Source organism: Bombus pyrosoma, linkage group LG8 (assembly GCF_014825855.1).
Source record: "Bombus pyrosoma isolate SC7728 linkage group LG8, ASM1482585v1, whole genome shotgun sequence".
Classification (NCBI taxonomy): Eukaryota; Metazoa; Arthropoda; class Insecta; order Hymenoptera; family Apidae; genus Bombus; species Bombus pyrosoma.
Window position 1 is genome coordinate 10,953,413 of NC_057777.1, and position 11,990 is coordinate 10,965,402.

The 11,990-nt window shown below is 39.2% G+C and overlaps 2 protein-coding genes across 2 annotated transcripts in view; one reads left to right on the forward strand and one right to left on the reverse strand.

Annotated features, from left to right (window-relative positions):
* Positions 1-7,243: 7,243 nt before the first annotated feature.
* LOC122570264 (secreted RxLR effector protein 161-like) lies at positions 7,244-7,684 on the forward strand. The gene has a single exon (XM_043732361.1). The coding sequence runs from the start codon at positions 7,244-7,246 to the stop codon at positions 7,682-7,684; it is 441 nt and encodes a 146-aa protein (XP_043588296.1).
* Positions 7,685-9,950: 2,266 nt separating this feature from the next.
* Positions 9,951-11,990, reverse strand: part of LOC122570265 — a 6,324-nt gene continuing 4,284 nt past the window's right edge. The window contains exon 3 of the mRNA XM_043732362.1: positions 9,951-10,077. Coding sequence (XP_043588297.1) covers positions 9,951-10,077 — 127 coding nt within the window. The remainder of the gene's footprint in view (positions 10,078-11,990) is intronic.

Genomic DNA, 11,990 nt, shown 5'->3' on the forward strand with positions numbered 1-11,990 from the left:
CTCTAAAAATTCCATATCATTTGAAAATATTTAAAAACAACTCAAAATGTCTACAAAAATCATCATGAATTGTTTAAAATAGAGATATTTGTATCGAATTCGGTGGAAAATATTGTAGAATCAATAGCGATCAGTAATCGGTGTGAGAAACAGTTAATGGTAGTACCTGGTCAAAAATAAGGAAAACGTGACTGTCAACTGTGCTTACATACGCTGAAACACTGATGCGATGAACGCATCAACGTTTTCTGTTCTTTTATAATGTATGTTGGCTTGCATCGACGCAGAAAGTAATATATTTTCTTAATTGGTAACCAAAGCCATTGGGTATATATTAAGTGTATATTGATTTACTGATGTCATTTTATGAGATTTTGGAATCGATGCGTAGTGTCATTACAATACGTTTCAGCTTGTACAGGCTGTTCAACGAATTTTCTACGCTAGACTATACTAGAATTACTGTCCCAATGCTGTTCGAGCAGTAAGGGACAAATGCAAAATTCCCTCCTTTCACTATGTTGCCAATTTGTTTAAGAATATATATACACGCGGGAAAACGCACACGCACACGAATGCAAACATACATCTGTGCCTCGTTATAACTGTGTGCGGAAAAATTTTGTATTTGAATTCACAGAAGCAATATTTTTCATAATGCATGCACACATTTAAATCTGGGCATAAGGGTATACGAGCGTTAAAACGGACATACGTTTCACAGTCATTTCGTACGTACGTAGAAATCACGGCATACGAGCGTTGCCTGTTTTGCAGATTTGACGGAAGAATTACTCACGTACTGAATCGATATCGAAGTGCGTTAAAAACTGTAAATAATTTGATTTATACAAATGTTTTTTGCAATAACAAATGATTTATAATAAGCAAATCTAAAAATCTTTGCACAAAATAGAAAAGTTTTCATTCCAATCCAACTATTCGCTATAGAATAATCGCCGGACATACATAAAAAATACATACTCATCGAACTGATAACGAATAACTAACGATACGTTCGTGTGACCTGCTCTATTTAAGGTTATACAATACAAAACGTGCCTCAGCTGAATCCAATGTCCGTACTCATATAAATACATCAGTGAAAAGGTAACGCACGTTGCCAGTGATGAACGTTCCTGGTACATGTGTGAGTTTTAATCTATTATATGGCAATATATCTTTTACAACATACGTTGTTTCAACGCTCGTATGCTTCGACGCTTGTATGCTTCAACGCATTAATATGATAAAAATCTTATCTGTAACATTCATCTTTTTTACTAATTCACTTGGTATCATACGAATAAATAGATAACATTTCACGATACATCAGTGATTTACATTAATACTACATAAAACATATTTATGTATGTATAAATATCAATTTTAGATTCTACAAACCTAGGAAAATTAATAACTAATAACAAGAACACAAATGGTAAACATAATCAGTTCGTTCATCAGAAAATCATTTGTAATTCAATATTTCCATTTTTATAAAATAAAATATGTAAATGAAATTTGATTGTAAAATAATCACATTCGTATAAACTCATTATTCTACAACGGAGCAATTAAATATTATATTGATAATAATAATAAGCAAGATTGCATCGATGCTAGACATTCTGCATTACTTTAGTATTTTTAATCCATGTATTATTATTGAGCCATAATATATAAAGCATAGGTGTTGGCCAAAGTAATCTTACAATTGACAGATACATTATACAAAATTTTATGTACCATTGTGGAAATTCCTTCTAATTCCACAATTAAATTTCATTTCTATTACAAATCACAAGTTTGCGTCACAAACGCAAATGAAGCCAAAGAAGCAAATCTTAATTTGTCACATTGAAATAGTTAAAGAAAATGGTACATAAACATTAGCTTAATATGTTATATTAGCCAAGATTTATAGAAAGAAAATATATTATTCAGTACGGTCAAAGTTCTCTTATCGAATGATGTTTCAAAAGGTACTTACGTCCATTTTGTTGTCCAATTTTATATCCATGAAGATTGCATCAACAGGGCGTACGTAAACTAACACTCGAGCTATTTGCTTTATGAAATTATTATTATTATTATTAGACAAACTGCTTGCCTGTTCACAAAGAAAATCTGTGATTAGTAAGTAGTAGACTTTAATAATATCCTCAAAGAGCAATTTTCTCGTTTTCCTTAAAATATGTCATAAATGCACAATAACAGTAGCAACTTGTAAATGAATATAGAAATTGTACGAAATACAGTTTTCAAATATATTTAACAAAACTGTAATTATTTGATAAAAAGTCGTGAAATCAGTGAAAAGCAGAAGACAATGGAAGATATTTCAGGTTAACTTGTCACACATGATCTTAAAAGTTGTATACACTCTCTTATTATTCACTTGCACCAGAACATGTTTTCCTTTGTTAATAGTCCCCGTCAAGATAGAATGTAAATTTTTGTTATACACACATAAACACTCACAGAGAGAGAAAATACCGTTCAAACTCGGACACCACCATGAGCAGAACTGTGGGCATTAAAATGGCATCCTACACTAGTAACGAACATGCCGCACAGTTCAGACAGGTTCAGATCATTATCGGTAAGGAAGTAACCTTAAAATTATATTTATGGAGGGAAAGTGTACAGTAAAGAATCTTATATTATTTATAATACATCATTCTTCAATCATAAATAATTTTACCTGATCCATTTTATAAATTGCATTTTAATTACGAAACAGTATCATATTATACGTTTACACGTAACGGTAATCAAAAATTGATTCGTAGAGCTACAGCGCATGCGTGTTACTGAGTAGATTTTCTGGCCAACTTCACGTTATGACTAATACAATCTTCTCGTTTACGTTTATATATAAACTCACGTTATATATGTATGTATACCTGTGCATTTAAAAAGCAACACCAACACAATGAATATCTGATTATTCCTGCATCATAAGTATTGTAAGCATCGCATTCATATACACAGGTTTGTAAACCCCAGTAGAGGGGGTAATGCTCTTAATATTCGGAAATGTGCTTTACAAATCGGCCGTTAGTCGTAGCGCTGTCATCGATTTGTAAACACTCTTGTTCGCATTATCACTGAAGGTAAAGAACATAAATAAAAGCGCTTTTCATAATTTTCATCAATATACTTAAAGTAGACATACAGTATTTCACATGATACAAAAGAATGTTGTTTAAATAAATGTAGTTTTACATAATACAATAAAGTTTAGTTATAAACACGATCGTGCTACAGACACAAGAAGCGCTGCACGTCGAAGTCTAACAAATCAATTGAAGTCCCTTACTCGAAAAATATTTTCTGGCCCGTAGGAGTCTTACCCACTCTAATGGAATTGTTAAATTTGTATATACGAACATAGCAAATATGTGCATACATACACATACGCACGAGCGCGAGCGCGCACACACACACACATATACTTACTGTTGACTCTGTCAAAGGCTTATGAAATACCACTGGTTGTTAAAATATCTGTCAAAATATCTGTTTTATACTCTAGCGTTAAGGATGAGAATCTTATTGCTCAAAAAATTAAAATGTGGTTAAAGAAATAATTATTTGAATACGATGGACCGTCAACTTTTGCGGTCGGTAAATTACCGACAACATATTTGTATGTAATATCATCCGAGACACAATGACACAGACGGAACGAACTACAGAATAAACATTTATATCAGTATACATAGACGAGACGTAGAATAAACTTGTTTGTCGCACGTCTGGAGGCATTGGGAACCTTTAGCATTTTAGTATTATTCCAAATGTTACCGACTCAGCGTCTCGATAATATTTTCTTTTCCCTTCAGCACATTAACCAGTCCAGCACATTGTTAAAAATATAGGTATCTCCTTTCCGTATCACATCTTGGATAACAAGCTTTTGTGGCAATCGCAGATCCGGAAATATTTACTTGTACTCCAATGATCTGAGGTCAATCAAGTTGAACACTTGATCGGCCAGCGGGCGTTCCCAAAGCCTTGTCCCAATAGCAATAAAAATAAAGAGAAGTATGGGACTCTCTAAGAGGTGGCGCTCTATCTTTCTCATTTAAAAGATAGACAGAGCCACCTTACATTTTTCCAACCGGTAGGGAGTACCACGGATAATTTATACTGGATGAAGAAAAGGCAGGTCTGAATCGGCGTTTCATCAAATACTTAAAATAATAACATTAAACAGCCTTGTTACATTTAGACTTCTTCAGAACATGGTAATGGCAGTGAAATCTGAGCTGAATCTAGCGCGGCTTACCTCGCACAACCACATAAATAAATTAACGAAGGTGGGGATTTATAGTACCTAACTAGGCTTCTTCTGCTAGATGAAATAATAAGCAGTAAACGTTGTGTCACGACGTCCCACGACGTTCCACGACGTCGCACGACGTCCTACAACGTTTCACGAGGACCCAGGACGTCCCATGACGTTCCACGATGTCCGATGGTGCCCCCGTAGGGGATTATTAGTCCAATCTATTTCATCAAACACTTTTGGATGATCTAGACTGGACTAAACTATTGAAGTAGTTTTTAGCTTGACATATCTCGGAATTATTAATATATGTTGTTTACCAATAGCAATCTAATCCTAATATTAAAATTAACGTTACTCTTTCAGAGTAGTACTTCATGTATCATTATTTGGGAAACGATACCAATTACCCGGTTCCATCACGGGGAGGTAACTACGCTCGGGTTCTATTTACGTAAAGAGTTTTTAAACATCGGAAACAGATGGTGTAAAATTATTTGATAGCAAAGAACTAGCGTGTATTGAAATTTATTAATTAGAATAGGTATAGTATGTGAATCCACATAATCAAATTTGAATATAAATATATTGAACTTACCATCGAAGAAACCAAACCTCGTTGCCATCGATTAAATTGCATTTGCTTCTTCAATTCCATGAATGCGGTTTGATTCCTTGGCTTTGAGCGATGAATTACGAAGAATTACATTTCATTCATAGACGCTCTACAGTTACACTTTGCATTGCCACTGATCCTTGCGGCGCGACGTATTTAATTCGCTCCACGGACTTTCCCATCCTAGGATACGCGCCACTCAAAAACTGGTGACGACGCGCTTCGTCTGGCCGTCCATAAACAAAGATTGCCGAACATGGATACGGCAATGCATACCATGCCAAGGATGCAAAGCCACCAGGCACGCATCCTCGCCCGTCGGAACGTTCGGAACTTTAGCAGGCCGGTTCGAGCATATACACGTAGACTTATCGTCATGCAATATTCACAAAGATACCGGTATTGTCTAATGTATATCGACCGTTCTACGCGTTGGCTCGAAGCCATTCCCATCGCCGACCTGGAAGCGCCAACCGTTGCTTCGGCCCTCCTTTCGACCTGGATATTTCGTTTTGGCGTACCCTTGAAAATTAAAACCGATCAAGAACGTCAATTCGAATCGCGCTTATTCGAGGAATTATGCCGGTTGCTCGGCGTCAAACACCTGCGCACGACTGCCTATCATCCCGTGTCCAATGAGATGGTAGAGCGCCTACATCGACAACTCAAAGTGGCGTAGTGGGGATATCAAAGGACAACAAAGAAAATGATCCATTTGGTTTGCGAAGTGCGAAAGGTTAGCGTCATAGCAAAGCAAACACAATTAGAGAAACGTGATTATTGACTCTTGATAGTTAATCGTCAATCGTTAATCGTTATTTGTTGTTGATAGCTAATCGTTAATCGTTAATTGCTGGCCGTAAATTGTTGACTGTTGATTGTTAATAGTTTAATAAACTTTTTTGTTGAACATCAAGAGTATTTCTTGTGCGCACCTTCACCAACAACCACCTCACGTTCATGGAAGCGTGCAGCAAAGAAAAAGTCAAGGTAGAGACTTTTGTGGACGGCAAATGGGTAGCATGTACGATGAACGATGTCTTGTATGTGCCAGGTATGAAAAGAAATCTATTTTCCATTAGATCCGTCGCAAGGAGAGGCATAGATTTCTGTATTTTAAAGGAAGAGAAAAATTATATGTTTTTACAAAACCAGAAAGTAATAGCAAGAGGTTCTATTATCGGAAATTTATGTAAGGTCGATATATGAGTTATTATACCGTCAGTTTGCAATACTAGCGATAGAGCGGAGTCAAACGCAGACACGCTACAGTTATGGCACGAACGGCTATGTCATCAAAACGTTAGACACGTTAAGAATTTTTTAAGGAATTCGAATGTGAAAGATATAGAGGATAGTAACTTTTTCTGTGAAGGTTGCGCGTACGGGAAACACCATAGATCGAGTTTTCACGAGAAAATCAAGCGTGCGACTAAACCTCGCGAAATTATTTATATGGATGTATGTGGATCCATGGAAGTCGAGTCATTAGGCAAGAAATTTTGTCTTATGTTTAAAGATGATTTTTCAAAATTTACGAAGATTTACTTCTTGTGACATAAGTCAGAAGTAATCGAAAAACTCGAAACTTTTTGCCTAGAAGTCGAAAATCAATTCAATAGTAAGATCAAAGAAATTCATAGTGATGGAGGGAAAGAATTAAAAAATAAAGAGGTTAACAAATTTTTAAAAAGCCGGGGAATTAGGCACACGACTAACGTCTCATACACTCCTGAACAGAACGGTGTCGCAGAAAGAGGAAATAGAATGATGGTAGAAGCAGGCGGTTGATGCTACAATCGAAACCAAATCTACCGCTGTTTTTATGGGCCGAAACCATAAACACAGCAGTTTATGTCATAAACAAGACTGGGCCGACAAGACAGGAAAATAAAACACCATATGAACTGTGGCACAGGAAACCGTCTGATTTAGAAAAGTTTAGGGTTTTCGGTACTGAGTGCTTTGTACACATACCTGCGGAAAAGAGAAGAAAACTTGACAAAAAGGCTAACAAAGGATATCGAGTGTACGTGCCGACTGTAAGAAACGTAATATTGAGCTGTGACGTAATATTTAAGCCCGAACTAGAAACTACGAAATTTGTTAATTTGAGTTTACCGAAAATTGTCGAGCGCGAAGATGTGTGTGCGCAGAGCGATAGAGCATGTACGTATGAAAGTGCAGAGAGTGAACATGAGTTGTTTTTCATGTAACCAGCGAGAATGTGAGACAATTGAGGAATAGAGGTAAGATCAAACGAACCGATTTTTATGGTAGCCCAGTAACGTACAGTAGCGGAAAAATTACCGGTGGATTTTAACGAAGCGATGAGATCCGAAAAGAAAGAGTTATGGAAAACGTCTATGCATGATGAAATGAAATCGCACCATGAGAATAAGACGTGGATTCTTGTAGAGAAATTTAATATGAATGGGGCAAACAGTGTTTCTACACCTATGGAGACTAATTGGAGCGAAAGTAACATAGGCAATTATGATTGTAACGCACCATACAGAGAAGCCGTAGGAAACTTAATGTTTTTACAAACCGTAAGTAGGCCAGACATTAGTTTTGCAATAAATATAGCGTCGGGACATTTAGAGAATCCAAACAAGTATCAGTGGAAATTAGTCAAACGAATTTTGCGCTACATAAAAGGGACCGCAGACATGGGACTCTTATATACGAAAGCAGGCAGTCTCGAAACCTTTAGCGATGCTGACTATGCAGGTATCACGACTGGCACACTTTTAAATCCGATGGACTGATGACGGAGATAAAGATATGGCGGCACTCGGCGACAATGTATATCGCCAAAGTGCCTAATGATCATCATCAATATCCCAACGATTCTTCCGCCGAATGTTCGAAAAGAAGGCGTGCGTGACAACGGTCGCGGACGCCTAACAAACGCGTGGATAGTGGGGATATTGAGGGGTGACAAAGGATCCTAACCCCAACCTAACCCCAGTTCCAGGTCGCGACAATAGCTGCTGCCTGCAGAATCTCGCTGTCTCTGGCATTGTCTCCGGCCCGACCACCATGAATATATAGGGGTGGTCTGAGAGAGTCTCAACCCCCTCAGCTATTCTCCAGCCTGAGACCCGTCGGAACGCATTGGGGGTGCCCTATGTAACATTGACGACGGAACACCCTCTCCACGCCACGCATGTGCTGGTTGAGCGTCTGCTAAGTAAGAGCCCGAGGCCTGCAGCCCAATCTGACAGCACCTGACCACGAGTTTCCGTCCTTGTTGTTCCCCCATTGCGAGGAGTGAGCATTAGAGTCTCCCAGGTCGAGGACATCACGCTGTCCCCCATAGTGGTATTCCGTATGTCCAGATTGGTTTTATAATTGTTTTGTATATCTTTAGTTTATTTTCTATGCTTAGTTCGGATTTTCGACTTGTTGGCCAATGCATTTGTCTCCTTGTTGTCTGTATTTTGTCTATTATTGATTTAATATGCTGTTTCCATGTGAGTTGTGTATCTATGTGGAGTCCTAGGTATTTGACTTGTCTTGTTTGTGTTATGTGCGTGCCGTTCAGTAGGATGTTTGATGGCGTCTAGGATGCTTTCGCAATGTGAATGTAATATGGTTGCATTTGTTGGGGTTTGCTTTTATTTGTTTAACTTGTAGCCACTTTTCTATTTTTGTGATGTGTTCTTGTAGTAATGTGACTGTTGTTTCTGGGTTAGTGTGCCTGACTAGTACAGCTGTATCGTCCGCGAATGTCAGTATTTTGCTATTGGTAGATGTTGGTATGTTGGCCGTGTATAGTGTGTATATTATTGGTCCTAGGACGCTTCCTTGCGGAACCCCTGCCTTGATGTCTTTAACTTCAGAGTATGTGTCCTTGATTTTTATTACAAAGGTTCTGCTTCTTAAGTAGGATTTTATTAATTGGAATATTTGCTCCGGGAATTGTTTTCTGATTGTTTGTAGCAGGCTTTCGTGGTTTATTTTGTCAAATGCTTTCTCGATGTCCATAAAGAGGGCTGTACAGTATTGTTTGTTTTCTAATGCTAGTACTATTTCATTAATGAGCCTGATTTCGAAATGTGGCGGCACCCGCCACGTAACTTTCCGTCGGCTTCGCGATACAAAGCGTTAGGCTGCCAAAGCGCAACATCGACGTGCTCAATGTACCATCGATATCCCTATGCTTGTTCCTTCGAATCCTCGGAAGAACACATATGCGGCAACCGCCGCGGTACATCTAATAAACGCATGCTAGTGGGGATATCGATGGGTATCTAAGGGAAGAATTCGTTTGTTCTCAAAAGATTCATTCGGTTTCGAGCTGCGAAGCGCGTAACGTCTCTCGTGTCTGTGCGAAACAAAACCGACGACTGTCATTTTGTTACTCGTCAATCGACATTCGCCGTTGACTGTTATTTTGTTACACGTTAATAAATTAGTTATTATTGTTGAACACATTCTAGTGTTCCTTCGGTATCTATCACAACACTCGTAATTGCCTCAGAAAGTTATGCAGATAGATGTAGGAGATACAAGAATAACCACAAAAAAGATTATCAGATAGTTGGCGGTTGAAATGGATAACCTACGGCGTTGCTTCTTACACCTGAAAGAAGTCTGTGGAAAAGCTGACGCATTTACTGAAGCGGTAAGTAGCCTTCTCCCTAATATAAATGGGCCTTCGTATTCGGTGAAGTTATTATACTACAAATTGCGGGAGTCCGTGATATTATGTGCGGTCCCGGTATGGGCTCGCTCGCTGAAATGGGGAAAAAATTAAAAAAAAAATACTTCAACGGCGTAGAGGACAGTTTCTCCCGCAGGCTTATGTATTACAAGCAACTATCTGCATCAAGACACAGCTGCGCTGAAAAAGAATCCGAACATAATAAAAAATGGTACGCGAACATCTGTACACCACCCGATCAATAATAGATAGGACAAGAAATAATTCCACCGAAGCTGTTAAGAAGATTGAAGAAGAAGCCGAAAACGAATGGAGAGAAGAATGGCTCCAGTATAACAGTATATAATGGTTCCACTTTTTAGATTTTAACAGGACACGGTATCTTTAACGCCTACCGTAAACGCATAAATAAAGATACCAATAACAGATTCTGGGACTGTGACGACGAACATGCCACGTTCAATTGTACTGTAGGCGTACTGCAGAGCGGCACTAGAAAATCGTGTAGGAGGAATTCTTACATCTAAAAACATGATTGAAAAGGTTATCGGACGAGAGGAATCTTGGACGCATTTAAGGAGGTGTGTAAAAAAATTATGAAAGCAAGATAATTTTAGGAAAGGAAACAAGAACTAAGAAGACGACGGAGATGTCACGTAAAATAAAAAAAAATTTAAGGAAAAGAAACTTTATTTTTTTTTTTCGTTTGCAATACACTTCTGAGCTCTAGAGGTGACTGTTCAAGACTGACTGTCTTCGACCGAACACTTATGACTCCTGGGCCACTTGCTCGATAGTCCCGAACTGCTCTTAAGGTGTCTCGGAGGAAAGCTTGGTGTGGGTGTGCCCTTTGACCGAAGAACGCGGATTCGTTGTTCACACCTTTCGTCCAGGAAGTGAGGGTAACGATCCGCGATGCCGATTGGTGATGACCCACTCTAATGAACAGGATATGCAGAAGTCTCCCACCAACGTAGTGCGGGGGTGGACTTTGCTCCTGACGAAAAACAGCCTTTTCCGATAGACATGTGTTAGCTTTTCCCATCTGGTGACTGTCCGCTTTCTCCGTGATTTTTAAGAGCGCCTAATAAACCCAAGGCCTTTGCCAAGACCCAGCCATAAACTGAAAATACTTATAGAATTAGAAACTTCTGCAGACATGCAACTTGACTGCCAAACATGTGTGGAAACAATGAAGCTAAAAGTTAACGTTTTATGGTCGGTCTTTGGGTCTATTGAGAATCGGGAAGACTGTAGGTTGGTCGTTGGCTGCCAGGTAGCGAGGGATGGCGTGCAGATGTCCCACGCGACGTAATAGATAGAATGATCGGATGTTATCCTGATGGTAACGCGCTTGGAACTTTGCTATCTTATCGCTTTGTTTGGTCGGATTTCGTCTGTGGCATTCCGTCTGTGACAGAGACGAGGCAGGCATAATGTGCCTACATAGAAATACTTAGATCCCGCAAGCACCGACTCGTTGTACCCACGTGTAATAACGGCGACACTGCGAAACCATTCGCCGTAAATTCTTTTCCATCACTGGAGACATGCGGCAGTAATTACATATTATATTGCTGATTAATTGATTTATCTATTTATATATATATGTCGGAGAAGCGCTGGGATTAGGGTCGTGGGCGTCTAATGAATCTTCACGAGGGTTAGCCATTGATGCGGTACGACACAGGTGAAGTTTATTGCTGCGATGAAGGTGTTACAATCTTGGTGGCTTATCACGGTGGTTGTGCGCTCGCGAAGTTAGTCACAGTGACCCCAGGTCCGATGACGAATCCGCGGTCAACGGGATAACAGATGTATATTCTCACAAACTCTAAATCCGACTCTTGGTTATCAAACGTGGAAAATTCGTAAAGACGTTATACTTTCTTGTCGATGAGGTCGCACAAGAGAATGCCTTTCCGTCGCGATGATGCCACAGAGGAAAACTATGACGGGGTGTGTCTAAGGGCACGAGATCTTTGGATTCGTGGAGCGATGCCTTCGTCCAGAAGGTGAGGGAAATTGACGTGGTTGTTAATTGGTCAATTTCCATATTGGTGGTTGGAAAAGGATGCTAGCCACCCTTGAGAGAGAGAGAGTTGTTAGCGAAGCGTCGTACGTGAGAAAAGAAGATTTCTCATATCTCTCCGCCGTAGGTGACAAATTTAGTAGTTGCGAAGGCTAAGACTGTTTGTCAGTTTGGCGAACCTCAGCTAAATAAATTCTAAGATTTATAGCGGGTCCTTAGGCTAGCTGAATATGTACTATGGAGATGCATCGACATCTGGCAATCATCTTGTTCAAAGGATGCGGTCTTTGTGTAGCAAGCCACGGGACAGAATCCGTTGGAGTGTTTACTGCCGCGTGCCGCTGCTGTATTTTTTCAAGGAGAGCTATACGGT